The sequence below is a fragment of the Pteropus medius genome, unplaced genomic scaffold, assembly GCF_902729225.1.
Source record: "Pteropus medius unplaced genomic scaffold, Ma_sr-lr_union100, whole genome shotgun sequence".
NCBI classification, from domain to species: Eukaryota; Metazoa; Chordata; class Mammalia; order Chiroptera; family Pteropodidae; genus Pteropus; species Pteropus medius.
Genome location: NW_024347791.1, coordinates 1358230 through 1374527, shown reverse-complemented (window position 1 = coordinate 1374527; position 16298 = coordinate 1358230). Strand labels below are relative to the sequence as shown.

The 16298-nt window shown below is 55.8% G+C and overlaps 2 protein-coding genes across 4 annotated transcripts; one reads left to right on the top strand and one right to left on the bottom strand.

The window, feature by feature from the left end:
- Positions 1–846: 846 nt before the first annotated feature.
- Positions 847–7982, bottom strand: TST (thiosulfate sulfurtransferase). 2 transcript variants are annotated; one of them, XM_039877766.1, is made up of 3 exons: positions 7830–7982; positions 6553–7168; positions 847–1313 (listed from the first exon to the last, which is right to left on the bottom strand). In XM_039877766.1, the coding sequence occupies exons 2-3, from the start codon at positions 7145–7147 to the stop codon at positions 1015–1017; spliced, it is 894 nt and encodes a 297-aa protein (XP_039733700.1). In that variant the 5' UTR covers positions 7148–7168; positions 7830–7982; the 3' UTR covers positions 847–1014. The 2 variants fall into 2 exon arrangements, with proteins under 2 accessions (XP_039733700.1, XP_039733699.1); XM_039877765.1 differs by lacking the exon at positions 7830–7982 and adding an exon at positions 7441–7457.
- An 87-nt stretch (positions 7983–8069) lies between these two features.
- On the top strand, positions 8070–16272 carry MPST (mercaptopyruvate sulfurtransferase). Of its 2 annotated transcripts, none has more exons than XM_039877767.1 (3): positions 8070–8204; positions 11765–12389; positions 15681–16270. In XM_039877767.1, the coding sequence occupies exons 2-3, from the start codon at positions 11795–11797 to the stop codon at positions 15977–15979; spliced, it is 894 nt and encodes a 297-aa protein (XP_039733701.1). In that variant the 5' UTR covers positions 8070–8204; positions 11765–11794; the 3' UTR covers positions 15980–16270. The 2 variants fall into 2 exon arrangements, with proteins under 2 accessions (XP_039733701.1, XP_039733702.1); XM_039877768.1 differs by lacking the exon at positions 8070–8204 and adding an exon at positions 8214–8323 and having other exon boundaries at positions 15681–16272.
- Positions 16273–16298: the final 26 nt, after the last annotated feature.

The window sequence follows — 16298 nt, the reverse complement described above, 5'->3', positions numbered from 1 at the left end:
ATCATCTTTTTGCTGCTGGAGGGTCTGGCCTCTATGCTGATGGCTGCTGACTACCATGCTGGTAGTTGCTGAAGACTGGAGTGCCTGTGGCAATTTCTTAATATAAGACAATAACGAAGTTTGCCGCATCAACTGACTCTGCCTTTCATGAATGATTTCTCTGTGGCATGAGATGCTGTTTGATAACGTTTTACCCACAGTAGAACTGTTTTCAAATTTGGACAATGGGGAGGAGGGAACTCCCAGTAGGTGGGGTCAGGAATCATCCTAATCTTCAGAGGGTTTAGAGAGCCTGTGTCTGGAAAACTGGAAGTCCAGCCAAGGGGTCCAGTCTACAGGGTGACTTTCTTCTACCATAGCTTCCTGGTTCACACTGGCAAAGCTCTAAGACCACCTGCCCCAGCACTCCCCGGGGGGTCTTATTCTGAGGCAAGAAGGTCACCCAAGGTGGTGCCACCTTCCTTTGGCCTGCTTCTGAGCATCACCTCTTCTGAGGCCTCAGGGCCTGTGTTTGTGACATCTCTTAAACACTCATTTGGAAGGCCACCTGCCCCCACGCCTCTTCCCCCACACCCAGAGAGCTGGGCCTACAGCAGGAGGGGTTGGTACCTGGCTAGCTATGGTTTCGCTTCTCTCTGGCTTACTGGTACACCTTCCAGGTAGGTCCCAGCATGCTCTACCTGACATGGGACAACAGGTGGCTTCCTTTGTCAAAACTAAATAATAAAGCAGGGCCTTCAGTGTGACTTCCCAGCTGGCTTCCCCAATTGGTGGCTTCTAAGGAATCTGAAGGAGATGGAAGTCTGGGGCAAGGATGGGAGCCAGGGAGAGGTAGGCAGACACAGACTCAGGAAAGGCCATGTTTATTCCAGTGTTGTTGGGGGAAAGGAGGGCTTCACACAGCAGTTCTAAACCTTGTCAATCTCCTTTGCCGAAGAGGTACGAACCAGCTACAGGTCACGCCAGCCTCTAAACTAGTGGGAGTTACGGACAGGTGGAGGAGAAGCCTGTTGCTCAGGCCTTCCCATCCTTCTGCTGGGACACACGTGTCTCCGGGGGGCCCCGGCGGAACCACTCGGACCAGGACCCATCATAGATGGCCACGTCAGGCTTGCCGCAGAGGTACGCAGCCAGGGCAATGTGGCAGGCGGTGACACCCTTCCGGCACGTGGCAATGAGTGGCTTTGCAAGGTCCACCTTCTTGGCCTCAAACATAGCGCGGAGCATCTCTGGGCTCTTCTCGAAGCCGTCTTCCGTCAGGAAGTCCATGAATGGCATGTTGACTGAACCTCGGATGTGCCCGGAGTCCAGTCCTGGGTGGGGGCAGAGGTCAAAGAGAAGGACAGGGTTAGAAAGGCATGGGGGCGGGAGGGAGCAAGTGCTGGAGGCCACGACCAGCTGTGGCTATGAGGATAGAGAGCTTCTCGAATAAAACTAACATCTTTGCCCATCTCGGATCCTGACTTATTCCTGGCCTTTCCTATAGTCAATGCTCATGACTTAAGACAAAGTCGCCCCCCCTCCCTCAAACCTGTCTTGAAGTAGGAATGTCCAAAATCATACCTGCTTGAGAGGATGGGGATACGGGTCTCAGCGCTACCACTTACTAACCTTTACGTTGGACAAATCGCTTCAATTCTCTGAACTTCGGTTTTCTCGCCTGAAAAATGGGCTGAGTTGTGCGGACCCTTCTCCTAGGGTTTTTCAGAAGAGCAAATGAGACGACTAATGTGAACGCTACGTTGCTGTGCCAGCGGCTAAGAACACAGTGGTGAAAAGGACAGACACAGCCCCGGTTCTCTGGGGAGTATGGTCTAGCAAGGAAGAGCGACGTTACACAGATAACCACCTAATCCATTAATATGTCACCTCATTTTACAGTTGAATACACTGAGGTTTGCAAAATAAAATGGCCCCCCTAAGGCCACACAGGGAGGTAAAGGCAGAACCAGGGTTACTCGGAGTCACCAGGTTTTCCTGTGAGGCACACAGTTGTGGAAAGAGCATGTGATGTGGTGTTAGACATATGCTCAAAGACCAGCTCTGCCACTTACCAACAAGGTGGTAAGTGGCAGAGCTGGTCTTTGAGCATATGTCACATCACCTTAAGTCACATCACCTCTCTGAGCCTGTTTCCCCATTAGTAAGTGGGAACGGGAGTAGTCGTGTGCGTCGGGCTGTCGTAAGGAGTAAAGCCCCAACTACTAAGGCTGGCCCACCCACCCCGGGGGCAGACGAGACTGGGGGCAGTGTAGTCTGTCTCTTCAGGTCTCTCCTAGCAACCCTGAGGCTTGGATGGAAGCAGAACGGGGGTCTAGGCTGGCGTTGGGATCTATTCTAGAACTGTCTCTGCAGCCAGTGAGTCCCCTCTGCCAAATCTGGCTTCAGAAAAGCCAGCAAATTGGGCAAAGTAGTCTGGACCACAGCCAGAGCTGGTGCCACCCGCAGGGCCAAGGCCTTGGGCTAGCCCCCAGCATGCCCAGGCAGCCCCTCTCTTCCTCAAGCATCCCACAGCGTGGCAGACCGGGCACTGGCAGTAGGACCCAAGGCAGGCTTGGGTGTGTCTTTGGGCTCTCCTTCCTCTAAAATTCCCTCACTGTCCCATTAAACCCGGACAGTGGGGCAGGGCAGGACGAGGGTGGGGGGCAGTGTGTAGCCAGGCAGGCCCTGCACCTCCGAGTCTCAGTTTCCCCAACCGTGAATTGGGGAGATAATCCCACCTACCTCACAGGCTTGTGGGGAAGTTAGCTATTGTAGGTAAAAGCCCCTAATGACTGTGGGCACACAGGTGTGCACTCAACCTACAATATTACAGCAATTTCTTCCTGTGATTTCACCTTTTTGTCTGGAAACTTTAAATGTGAGATCAGATGTGTGCTGAGCTACCAATGAGGCACAGTTCATCTGCTGGCTTCGAGGGTGTTCTTTGCCAAGAAACCCAACTTTAAAATGTTCAGCATCCAAGCAGTGGGCTGGACTTGGTGCATTTAAAAACACAAGCCTTTGTGTTCCGAATGCTGTTTTTCTTTCCCCCCATTCTCTAGGAAACAGTTCCATTGTTTTCTTCTGATTATATAAAAGGTACTTCTTCCCAGTGATGAAGTCAGGGGGTTTCTGCAGATCTGGCCTCCCACACTGGGTGAGCCTTGGGAGGTGGGGTCCTCCTTTTCATCTCCACCAGGGAAGGGCTCGGGCCTGTCTGGGGAATTTAAATGAGCAGGAACTGACTGCCTGTGTGGGAGGAGGGCAGGGAGGAACCTGGCCAGAGAACCTTGGAGAACAGCCAACTGGAGGAAAGGCACAGTGGGCTCCCAAGCTCCTGCTGCTCTTCCCCTGAGTTCAGCTCCAGCTGGCTCGGCTTTCCCTCCCCACAGCAGGCATGCCACCATGCTCATCACCTCTGCTATCAGGCCCCCAAACCATGCGTTATCCCAAGAACCTTATCTTCCTTAACCCTCACAAAGATGGGGAGATTATTCTCCTGGCACTAATGAAGAGTTCAGGCTCAGAGAGGTAAGGTAATTTGTCCCAGGACACATAGCACAGGTGTGAGAAGTGCAGCCAGGTCTGTCAACCCCAAAGCCTGTGTTCTTTGATCACCCTGAGCCCTCCTGGAAAAAGGCGCTGAGGCAGGAGAACAGTGAGACAATCTCTCATACTCCTCAGCTGCTCAGAGGGCTGGGACTGTGTTCCAGCTTTGGTCAAGATGCCAGGGAAGTTGGTGAGGCGACTGATAGGTGTGGACTTTTAAGGGCAGAAAAACCTGTCTGGCTCTTTCTTGCTTTCTTCCTAAAGACACTAAGGAATCCAGTACAGGTAGCCCCAGTGGGTCACCTCCAACCCTGGCCAATGGGAAACAGCTCAGCACTCTCCTGCCCCGCCCCTATCCCGGGCCCCAGCCCCGCAAGGGAGAGACACAGGCATGAAGCAACACTGGATCTCTCTTCCCAGTCCCCATGTTTGCTTACATGTAGTGACCCTCGGAAAACAGCCACACTTTTGATACCTGCTGACTGAGGTCAGGTCTTGGCCATCCTGCCTCGTTAGATAAGTCTATGATCCCTTTCCCCACCTCCAAAGTGGGACCAATTCTAACTCCCACCTGTTGGTGTCAAGGGGGAGTATATAAAGTGTTCTGCAAATAAAGTCCCATTAAAGGTCGATGTCCTCCCTCTTCATCCTTACTTACCCTCCCTCCACTGGACTTGGGGGAAGGAAAAGAGAATAAGGTTTACAGTCTCTGAGCCGGATCAGTTCCCATCTCTGTTGTCGCCCTTCTCCCAAGCTCTTAATAATCAGCATTCCTTTCATTAAGGAGAAGGGTTCAGAGGTGAAGAGACTTGCTCAAGGCCACACCTAAGTACCAGGATATAAACTCAGGTATCTACCTCTCTCTCACCTTGCGCCCCTTTACAGACAGGACTCAAGACACTGGGAGCAGAAAACTTGAGGCCAGAGCGGAAGGTGCTTGCCTAAGGTCTGTAGGAAGTGGCTGTCAGGTTTCTAAGGCCCTTCTTCCAGCTGTTCCTGGGGGGTCCCACCTTCAAGGGATGCCCAGGTCCCGCCACCCAAATTCCCCTAGGTGTCACATCTGGACTAGTGAGCCCACGGGCTGCCTTCCTGATCCCACCCCAAGCCGGCAACCATGAACTCAGCACAGCCTCATGTGCCTTTGTGTCTTCAAAACGTCTTGTACACGAGGCCAGCAAAGCCTCTTAGGAAATGCGGGGGAAGTGCTGCACCCTCCACACCTTTCTAGATGGCCCCCGCCTTCGCACGGTTCCTCGCCTTTCTCTAAGGCGCTGCACTTAAATGAATAGACTCCGGGTGGGTAGGGCTGACATCACCCTTCTCGGGAACCCAGAGAAGCTGAGCAATTGGATCAAGGTCCCACTACAAAGGGGCTGACTTCAACTAGAACCCACACTCCTTGGGGCTCCAGATGGGAACTGGAGGAGTTGGGAGTAGGGCCACATGAAGGGGAGAGACTTGAGAATTCAGGGCCTCTGGGAGGTATCGCCCACAGCAGGACTTCTCCCCTCTCTGAGCCTCAGTGTCGTTACCTCTAAAATAGGGGTGAGCGGACTGGGTCGGGCATCTGTGAACTCTCCCTTCACTTATTCTCAGGTTGTTTGTGGACAAGCTAGGGGAAACAACTCCCTGTTCCTCCCCCAGTGGCAGCTTAAATCCCAAGGAAAGAAGGCATCTTGAATCAAGGCCAAGAGTCTCTGGAAGGTGCCAAATGAACTTGAACCTTCAACTCTGAAGAGCAAGCCCAGCAAGGAAAACACTGGGCCTGGCAAAAACCATGATGGGAGGACAGAACCCTGTGCTCTGGCTCAGCCACTACCTAGCCATTTGGACTTGACCCGTCCCTTCTTCTGTGTACCTCAGTCTCCCTTCTGTCCCATGAGGTGACCTTTCAGTCCCTCCAGCTCTAAGAGTTTTGGAAACAGCTATCACAGAGTTCTCTCCCTCGGAGGCACAGACGAAGAGAGATGTTTCAACAAGTTAGGCAAAATGTTTCACAGGAATTAGGTTCTGCCGAGGCACCCTGACTGAAGACAAAGCCACTGGCCCAGGAGGGGCCAGCCTAGGCCATGAGAGACCCAAGAGCATGAGGTCTTGGCTACCAGAGGTGTCCAGGCAGAGGATGGAGGGCACCCAGCAAGGGTGATGGTGAGACCTCGGACATCCGTTAGGAGCTTCTGGTGCTCTGCATTTCCTCTCCTGAGACTATCCCCACCCCCAGCAGCACAGAATCCTCCAGGCCTCCCTTTCCTCCCCAGGACAGGGAGGACTCACACATTAGCTCCATGCTGATGCCTAGCAGAGTGGCTCTCTGAAAGTTGGGGGTGGGCAATGCATCCTGGTCAAAAGCACTGGTTTGAAACGAGGCAGTGTTGGGTTCAAATCCTGACTTTGCCAGTTAACTGAGCAAGTAACTTAATATTCTGAAATCTGTTTCCTCCCCCTCAAAAATGGACGTATGAAGCCTTTTTGGATGAGAAAATGCAATGTCAAGTGCTTAGCATGAAATAGCCGCTGCTGTTACAGCTCTGCAGGCAGGCCGCGGCCGTTTGGAAAGGTCGGGGGCTGAGAGAGCTGGAAGGAGAAGGGGGTTGCTGGGGGAAGGGCATTGTCAATGTCTGTAACGGTTTCTGGGAAACAGAGTCCTGGAGAAGCCAGGCGTCCTTCAGAGGCATCTGTATAGTGATGCATATGTCAGCTCATGGACACGCCATTGGGCATGTGTGGAAGCTAGTGCCTGCACGTGGATGTGGGTAGATATACTGCCAGTCTCCTCTGCTGATGCCACCCCACACAGACCCTAGGTTGTTTGTTACGTGTGGCTATGAGAACACATATGGGGATCCTCACACATCAGAGCCCTTGGGTTTGGCTCTCTCCTCTCATTTTACAGATGGCAAGACTGAGGCCTACGTATGGGGGACTGAGGGCAAAACCCGAAGAGGGTCCCAGACATCCTTACTCTCCATCCTTCCATTGAGCGTTACTCCTCGGGGACCTACCACCCACTGGGACACCTACCTACGGCATCTGGCTCTGGCTCCGTGCCCAGGTACCGTCCCTGGGACCGTGAATCCACCAGCTGGAACCTCTTAGATTCTAGGTTTTCCAGCACCTGTTCATAGGTCTTGAGCAGAGAGCGGTCAAGTGTGGCTTTGAAGACTGCGGGCTCTGGGCGTGAGGGCTCAGATGTCACAGGGTGGCCCTCCTTCAGCCAGTTCCGGAAGCCGCCATTGAGCACGGACACAGTGCGGTGGCCAAACACACGGAACATCCACCAGACCCGCGGCGCATAAAAGCTGCCCAGGTTGTCGCCATCATATACCACCACGTGCGTGTCGTTGCTGATGCCCAAGCGGCCCACATAGTCAGAGAAGCCCGCCTCGCTGGGAAGCATCATCTCATAGGGTGACGACTTGTCCTTGCACTCCTCTATATCAAAGAAGGAGGCGCCCGGCACGTGGCGCTCTAGATACTCCTTGCGAGCCTCCCGAGTGCCCGGTGAGTACCAGGAAGCATCCAGTACCCGCAGGCCAGGCCCCAGCTTGCCAGCCCTGACAGATTCCGCCAGCCACTTGGTGGAGACCAGTGCCCGGTAGAGCACCTGATGAACCATGGTTTCAGCTCTGCGCGTCACCTGGCGCGGGTGGGAACCAGAAAAGAGCCATGAGGACCTTGTGTGCAGCGCCTGGGGCCCGGGAGGAGGGACTTTTTCCCATCGATCCCCCCCTCCCCCGGGGGGGGGAGGTGTGTTTCTACTAACCGAGCAGAGCTGGGGCTTGCAAGGGAATAAGTCCGCAGATTCCCTAAGGAATGCCTCCCCGCCCCTTCCTGGGTCCCCAGACGGAAGGGAGTGGGGCAAGAGCTTCCGAGGGGTCCAGGGGGAGCTGGCCCTAGAAGCTGCCAAACTTGCCCTCGGGGTCCTGCCAGAAAAGAGCAGCATAAAGATGCCCAGGATGAGGAAGAGGGCATCTTGGGTTTCCAGCCCCCTTTCCTGGGAGGGCAGGGGAGTGGGCGCGTCGAGGGAGGGTTCGCTGGAGCCCCGCACACGCCCCCGCTCGCACCTTGGGTCTCGCAAACCCTCCTGCGGTTTCTCAGCAGCTGAGGCTCCCCCCGCCCTCAGGATTCCCAAGTCCAGCCCCAGCTCGGTGCCCTCTACCCAGATGGGTCAGGGGCTCCCGGGGTATCGCGCCTGCCCTCGCCACAGGGACCCTCCCCTGGGTCGCAGGTGGCCCGACTTGCGGCCCAGTCCTGAGCGGCTCGGGAACTGGCCGCTGCCCCCACCGCGCCGCACTTACTCGCCCTCAGCGCCGCCCTGGTGATGCCCGCCCCGGCCCTCTGAAGAAGCTGGAGGTTCAAACACCGAGCCCGCAACTCCCCGGCCGGCCAGCACCATCGCGCCGCCGCCCGCAGGGGGACCGCGCGCAGCCCTCCTCGGCCCGCGCCGCCCGCCGCCCCGCCGCGCCCGCCACTAGCCGCCACCCGGTGCACGGCTCCTCTGAGCCCCTCGGGGGGACCCGCTGGAAACGCCGGATGGCACCGGGGCGGCGCGGGGCGGGACTCGCGGCGCGGGCGTCCCCCAGGCCCGGCCAGTGGAAGGCGCCGGCAGCCGCGGCTCCGAGTGGACGCGGCGGGGGGCTGTGCCGGAGTCTCCTCCCTTTGGCTGGCCGCAGGTTGGTGGAAGGAGGAGGGGACAGCTGCGGGGGCGCGGGGAGGGAGCGTCTTCAGGCAGGGGGCCCCGTCAGGCAGGGGGCCCGTGGCCGAACCCGGAAGCCGGGAGCCCGAGACCATGGTAACTGCTGCGGCATCGCGCTTGATTTCTTTAGAGGGTGGTCGATAGTTGGGGTGAGCGGCGCAGGGCACCTTGGGCCTGAGCGGAGGAGGGGGCCGCAGTCTCAGAGGGAGGATTTGCCCTAATGATGACTGTCGGCAACAGTTTGGGGCGCCCTGCAGGGTGGGGTCTGGGTGAGTGACGGGTGGGGAGCTGTGGGTAGGGGGTGAGAGGTCACCTGGTGCCACCGGAAACGGTAGGAAGGAGGGAGGCAGACTAATAAAAGCCGGACGGAGAAGCCAGGGAGAGGCCAACTGACCCGGAGGTGCCAGGAGGAGAAACTGGCAAAGAACTTGCTGGAGTGAAACGAAACTAACATCCGTCACGGCCTTGTTGGCGAAGCACTTTGCTCCTGCGGGTGTTACTTAGTTCCCACAACAAACCTGCGGGAGCAGGCCAGAAACTTACCTAAAGACCAGAATGAGGCCCAGTGTGGTTGAGGCCTGACTGTGATGGATCTGAAGCCCACATGGCCTGGCTGCATTTGTTTACCTTGTCGATCTCCTCTGGAGGCCTCATAGTTTTCAAAATAATTGCCTTTGTTTTTAATTTAATCGTGTTTATATGACTTAATTTTTTAACAATGGCTATGTTTAACAACCTGTTGGCATAATTCCTCAGACTCTAATAACTGGTTCCTGCAAGCTGGTGGGGACAGCACTGCCCTACTCAGCTTTTGCGTATGTTGCATAAGCCTGGACTGCTTCTCTCATCCCCCTTTCGAAAATTCATTTTATTCTCTCAGGAAGTTGTGAGAATTCATGCTTTGATAAACATTTGCCCAGCGAATCCTCTGAGCTTTGTGCTTTGTAGTGGCAGGCAGAGGGGGTGCCAGGAAGGACAGGACTGGAGGAAGTCCTTGAGGAATGCCCAGTCTGACTGGAGCCCTGCTCTTCCAGGGCCCACCCCAGACAGTGGTCCGGGGTTCACACTTTCCCTAGCGTCGTGTGTACACCCCTGAGATGGGCCTCGGGCTGTCCTGTATGTCCAGAAGTCCTTCACTCCCAGAGCACTCCCAACTATGTGCTGGTCCAGGCCTGCCAAGCACACAGGGTCTGACCCCAGCAGTTTCAATGACTCCCAGAGCCTGCTCTCCCAGACCCTCCTCTGCCCCAAGTCCTTTGTGAGAACCTGCCAATCCAGCAGGGAGGGCGGAGCAGGATGACCTAAGACCTCTGATGCCCCACCCAGTCCTGAAATTCGCTGATGATTCAATGACCATCTATGAGAGGAACTTTGAAGAAATAATGGGATTATTATTAAGCCGTTTTTAATGATTATTAAAACCAGTCATATACAGTGTATCGTGATAGCCCTCGCCATTCATTGTTTAACCTTTGCTAAAAAGGTGAGGCTTGGAAGCCACATTATAAGAAACGGAAATGGGTCAGGGGGCCTAACATGTCCACCCTCACATCACTCATGAAGCCTCAGACTGGGATTTGAAGGAGAAGGGGGGTGTCTAAGTCCCAAACTAGAGTTCTTTTTAGTGTAAATGGATCCTTGGTGGGGGAGGGGAGGGGACAAAAGGAAAGGGAAGGGAAGGAGAAAGGTTTTCTTACAAGCCCTGGACCACAAGAGACACATGCCACTTTCACCCTCATATTCCTTGGGTAAGAATCAATCAAGGAGTCTCATGATGGTAGGGAGCAGGGGCTGTTGTTGTGGTTCACAAATGAGTTCTTCAGGAAGGGGCCAGCAGCATCCTTCAACATCATCTAGCCAAAGCCCCCCTGGCAGCCTCTTCATTCTGAAAATCAAGCTTCAGTTTCCTGGGCCCCTGAAAAGGTCAAATCAGTTCAGATTTCCTCCTCCGGGATGGCTTTCCACCCCAGGCTGAGCCAGTGGCCCCTCTGTGCACACACTGAACTCCAGATTTTCCTCAATTCCATTGTTCCTCAGGTAGGCCTATGGCCTGTCTTTGCCTTTAGGGCTTGGGAAAGTCACGATTTTCTCAGTGTTCAGCACAGGGCCTGACCATGTGGGCAAAGTCAGCTAGCCAGCCATGAGAGTGTGAGAGGGGCTGAACGAGGTAGCGCAGTGTGGACTCTTTAGGCCCTGGTCATCACTGACCTGGGGCTGGGGAAGAAATCCAATCTCAGAAGCTGAAATCCAGCTTCAAATCCTGAGGCTGCCTCCGACCACCTCTATGACCCACTACTGAAGGCTGTGGTACTTAGCTTGTGGCCTGGCCCACAGGTCCCTCCCCGCAATGCTTGTTCTCTACCCATGCCTTCCCCTTGGTGGCAGGACTGCCTGGTGTGGATGGTTGTGCCCTGCACAGAGAATGGGGTGCACAGCTGAGGGGGTAAGATGGGGGCTGATCTGCAGCTCACACTCCACTCACCCAGCCATGTGTCCTGGGGTGGGCTTTGCCTCTGCCTGGCAGAAGGAGCACCTTTCTCCAACCTGCACAATGGCACCTAACAGACTAGGGGCTGCTTGCACAGGGGCTCAGCACATGGAAGGTTATGGGCTGACATGTCACGATGGGCTGGTTGACGGGAGCACTCTCAGCCTCAGGGGAGCAGAGGGAAGGAGTGAGGCACTAAGTCACTGTTGCTATTGCCTCAAGAAGGTCCAGAGGGAAAGCTCAGGCTCAAGGGGCAAAATCTGACCTCGCTGGATCCCAGGGCCTGCGCAGCGCATGTGTCAGTGAGAAGTCTGGATTCTGGTGTCCCACCACCCCTCGACTGTTGACTTGGGTCGAGTTAGGGCACCTCTATGAGCCTCCGTGGCTCAGAGTGTCAGTGAGACAGTCGGAATACCAAACCCCTTCAGGGCACGCACTCAACAAATAACCTAGAGCCTACTCCTTGTCAGTGTCCTGCCCTGTTTTAAGGTATTGTGAGGATTAAATACACAGCAAAAACCCAGTAAATTCCAGCTACTCTTCCTATTGTGCTGCTCATGTAAATATTTGATGAATGAGTTCCTCCAGGAACCTTCCTTGGCTTGCAAGGGAAGCTGGGTCATTTCAGGAACGGGCTAAAGCTTTTGCCCCTACTTGCCTTAAAGTGCCAGCGGAGCCTTCCCCTGCTCAGTGCCACTCCCTCCTCCTCCCCCACCCCGCCACAAGCAAGCCGCGGTGAGGGGCCTGCCGGGCCCTCTCCGGGGTTCATGGTCATTTGGTCGCTCTCTGCTGGGTATATATCCTGGCGGGGGAAGGAGGGGAGATCCAGTGACCGAAGTGTGTACCGGGTTCACCAGCGCTAGTTTTCTGCGTTCCCTGGACTCTGCCCTCCTCCTGCTCCACCTCCCGCGCCCGCCCTGCCCCAGCCCCTGTTCCAGCCCCGGCCTCCGCGGCTTGGGCGTTTCCCAACCCTCCTCCATCCCCCCTCCGCCCCCTTCCCGGGCGGGCCTCTTCTTCGATTCCTTCCTAACATCCTCCTTGTCGCCCAGGCCTGCAGCCCCAGTGTCTCCGCCGCCGCCATGGCCCGGCAGCAGCTCTTCCGCGCGCTGGTGTCGGCGCAGTGGGTGGTGGAGGCGCTGCGGGCCCCGCGCGCGGGGCAGCCCCTGCAGCTGCTGGACGCCTCTTGGTACCTGCCCAAATTGGGCCGCGACGCGCGCCGCGAGTTCGAAGAGCGCCACATCCCCGGCGCCGCCTTCTTTGACATCGACCAGTGCAGCGACCGCACATCGCCCTATGACCACATGTTACCCAGCGCGTCGCACTTCTCTGAGTACGTTGGCCACCTGGGCGTGGGCGCCGCCACCCACGTTGTGATCTACGACGCCAGTGACCAGGGCCTCTACGCAGCGCCACGTGTCTGGTGGATGTTTCGCGCCTTTGGCCACCGTACAGTGTCGCTGCTTGACGGCGGCCTCCGCAACTGGCTACGCCAGGGCCTGCCGCTGAGCTCCGGCAAGAGCCGCCCAGTGCCTACCGAGTTCCGCGCCACGCTGGACCCCACCTTCGTCAAGACGTACGAGGACATGAAGGAGAACCTCGAGTCCCGGCGCTTCCAGGTGGTGGACGCCCGAGCCGCTGGCCGATTCCGGGGCACCGAGCCTGAGCCCCGAGATGGTAACTGCGCTGGGCGAAGGGGCTGGGAGGTCCCCTGGGGCGCGGGGTCAGAAGCATCCTGGGCACATCCCTGGCCTTGCCCTTGCCTTTAAAGGACGCCGTATGGTTTTAAAGGACGAGATTTGGTTTCTAGTAGCCTCAGTCTCTAAGCCCCACTGGCTTTATTCCTAAAGTGGGAGCAGTAATACTTGCCGCCTCATCCCATGCCACGCCACCCCCCACGCCCCTCACCTGTGCTTGGGGCGGTGACTGCCTCCAAATTCATTGAGAACACAGGGTGCCCTATGTAAGTATGAGAACCCAAAATCCTATGGGTGTAGGGGTCACTGCAGATAGGAGGGGTGGGGGGCAGGCCCAGTTTGGGAGAAGCGTCAAAGGGGTGGGGCCTGATCAGGTCTGCATCATCCCTGAGGGTGATGGAGTGAGTCCCTGAGAGGAGGGCAGGAGGACTCTGAGGCAGGGAGTGAAGGGAGGGCCCTCATGGGGCCAAGGCTGGCAGAGGGCAGGAGAGAGGGGGCAGTAATAGAGGTTGCTGCCCCACTTTGGGGCAGCAACTCAATAGAGGATGTTTGCTGGCCTGGGTTGAGACAAGGCCTTCTGCCTGGGGCTGGATTCCACAGGCAAGGAGTCTGCGGGGAAGCCCCTTGTGAGGTGGGGAGCGGTCCCCACAAAGTAGGTGAGTCAGTGGCCACCTGGTATGAGCTTTTTTAATGATCCCTCAGGGTGGTTGCTGTCACCTCACAGAAGAGGAAATGGAGCCTTAGAATGGTGACCTTGCCCTGGGTGTCAGGAGACAGCCCAGCCAAGAGTTGAATTCAGAACTGGTACATGTAATGTCAATGAGCAACCAAGAATTCCTCAGACATTTCTCTTGTGCCTGCTTCAGAGAGGGTATAAGGAACTTGCCACTTCCCCTGGGACGCTCTCCCCGAATGGCACCCACATGCCCCCACATTGAGGTTGGAGTTTCTCTGTGCTGGCAGAGCAGCTTGGGCCCACCCTGTCCTAGCACTGTTTTGGATGGCCTTAGGGCAAGGACGCCCTTGCACCCAGTGCGTCTTGAAGCTAACCCAGTAGCTCACACACAGAACCGATGCCTCAGACAGGTTTGGTAAATGTGGATGGTCCCTGCCACAATAAACCCTGCAGAGTAATGTTACCTTATGCCAAACCGTGGGAAACTGCTGATATCCAACCATTTTTGAACCTACATATGTGGCAATTTCATACAGTTCAGCCGAATAAGGATGCCACCTTAAACTTGTTGGGTCCTTCCGCTCAGCCCCCAGGGCGTGGAGGGGTGGGGACAAGGGAGTGGAGCAACATAGGACAGTGAGCCAGAGCCAGACCTGGGTTCACATCCCTGCCCCAGGTTGCGCTGGCTTTGTTACGTCTGGCAGGTCTGGCAGGTCGTCTGATCTCTGAACCAGAGCTTCTGCATGTGTAAAGTGGGAGCAGAACACAGAACTGAAGGGATATGATGAGGTTCAAATGTCAAACGGAAGCAAGTGTGCAATGCACTCGAGAAGTAGGAAGTGGTGTAATTAATGTGTGCTTCTCCGGTTATGGCTCTTTATGGAGGTGCTTTACTTACCCCGGTCTGCTTGCTCATCGTGACATGAGAGATAAGGAGATACACCTGGCAAGCTTGTTGTCAAGGTGGACGAAGCTTGTGTAAAAGGTGGATCCAAACCAATACAGCGATAGGACATCACTGTTCTCATCGTTCCCACTCCACAGCCCAAGAGCTGGCCAAGCGTGCCTATAATTTGCCACTTTGGTCCAGCAGGGAGAGGAAGCCTGCTTTGCTAGGTGGGGTTCAGGCATGGGGACAGCCCTACTCTGACAGTAACCAACCTGTGTTGAGAGCTCACTCTGCTTCCTTGCTCTGGGATGGCCTCTATGTAATGTCTCTGGCTGAGTCCAGTTTCTGCATCTGTTAAGTGGGAATCCGTGTCACATTCCAGTCTCGCTATGGACTCTGAGTGCTGTCTGTCTATACATGAAGTCCCGTATCATGTCACTCCACTGCAGTAGGAAATGGAGGCAGAAGCCACCCTAAAGTCGGAATGGCTGAGATTTGAGTCATTGCCTGTGAGAGTTTATTTTATTGCACTTCTCAGTCCTCAGTGTGAAAATGGGACCATTAGGAACACCTGCCTCGTAGGGGGTGGTGAAAACGAAACACATGTTGGGAGCCCTGGGGAGGTTTGCGGAGTTGTGGATGAAGAGATGACCCTCTTCCTGAGCGGATCTCTAACCTCGCCCAGGTTCTCGGTGCTTCAGTCAAAGTGATCTTTGGAAACCGGAAGTCTCATTTCCCCTCGCAGTCATGTCAGAGCTCTGAGTCTTAATCCAGGCCTGCTAAAGTGTTCCCATCCCCCTGGGTTTCCCCTTGGGCCTCCCTCCCCACTGTCTGGGCTTATGCCACGATGACCTTTAACCCTTCCAAGCACCATGCTATTCCCTGCCTCCTAGGAGCCCGTCTGCCTGGGATGCCCAGGCGCCTCTGCCTGGCTGCATTCTACTCACCCTTCAGGGCCTTCTCAGAGAAGCTTCCCCGGTGGCCACATGTGGCTCCGGCGTCACAGCATCCCCCCTCTCCCAGGCAGTGCTGCCTGATGGTTAGCACACAGGCCCTGGGGCCTCTCTGCCCCTACTAAGTTGGACAAGTTAGTCTGTGTGCCTCAGTCCCCTCATCTGTACAAAAGGGAGGGTAGTGATTTTTTCCCATAGAGTTGTGGGGAAGATTAAAGGAGAAAATGCAGCCGAGGAGCTCAGAACAGTGCTGGGCACAAAGCGAGTGCTTAGTAATGTCAGCTGTTATCTTTTATGATGTGCCCCCCTGTAGTAGAGCCTTCTGATAACATTCATTATACTTGTAATTATTCTGTATTGCCTGTCTCCTCTGCCAGATCAAAACTCCTTGACTGTAAGTGCTACCTGTCCTAGTGAGGCAGAAGTCTTATTTATCTTTGTTGCCCCAGGGCGTGTAGTTGGTCCTCAGGAAACCTGGGGCAGGGTGTGGCTCTGGTGGACTCTTGAGTCTTGGGTTTCAAATCCCAGCCAGCAATTTGCTAGATGCACGACCTTGGGCAATATTGAACTTCAGCATCTCCCTCTGTAAAATGGGAACGCCTGTAAATCGCACCTGGGTTTCTGCTTGTGAGGATCATGTGAGATGGTGCATGTGGAGGGTTTAGCGCCCTAGCTGCATGGGAGGCTGTCGGTGCCACGGGGCCACTCATACCTGCCTTGTATTTGCTCCTTCCTCCTGCTCTCCTGCTGCAGGCATCGAACCTGGCCACATCCCCAGCACTGTGAACATCCCCTTCACGGACTTCCTGACTGAGGAGGGCCTGGAGAAGAGCCCCGAGGAGATCCGCCGCCTGTTCCAGGACAAGAAGGTGGACCTGTCCCAGCCCCTGGTGGCCACCTGTGGCTCCGGCGTCACAGCCTGCCATGTGGCACTGGGGGCCTACCTCTGCGACAAGCCCGATGTGGCCATCTATGATGGTTCCTGGGTGGAGTGGTACATGCGTGCCCAGCCTGAAGAAATCATCTCTGAGGGCCGGGGCAAGACCCGCTGAGGCTGAGTAGGACATGACCGGAAGCTCAGGTGACATCCAGCTACCAGCTGTGCCCAGCCTGGTTGTTCTGAGGCTGCTTCGACTAGGAGAGCATTTCTTCCTCCAACTCACGGGGTGGCACACGGGGTGACATCGCAGAGGCCAGGAGTTCCATTGACTCATAGGCTCCCAGGGGAGGCAGGAGAGAAGGTGGCGGTGGGCACTGGGGAAGCGGTGCTGAGGTGGGCCCCACCTCCCTTCTGTTTTACTGGTGAGAAAATAAAATAGCCAAGTGCTAAATGCTTCTTCTTACAGGGCTGCCTCGGTTTCCTGAAGAGCC

Bases quoted from the DNA above. Each gene is read 5' to 3' on its own strand.
- TST (XM_039877766.1), bottom strand. From the start codon at position 7,147: ATGGTTCATCAGGTGCTCTACCGGGCACTGGTCTCCACCAAGTGGCTG. The intron at 1,314-6,552 runs GTAGGTGTCCCA...GCCCCCACCCAG, and splicing joins GCCAGAGCCAGATGCCGTAG to GACTGGACTCCGGGCACATC.
- MPST (XM_039877768.1), top strand. The intron at 12,390-15,680 runs GTAACTGCGCTG...CTCCTGCTGCAG, and splicing joins CGAGCCTGAGCCCCGAGATG to GCATCGAACCTGGCCACATC.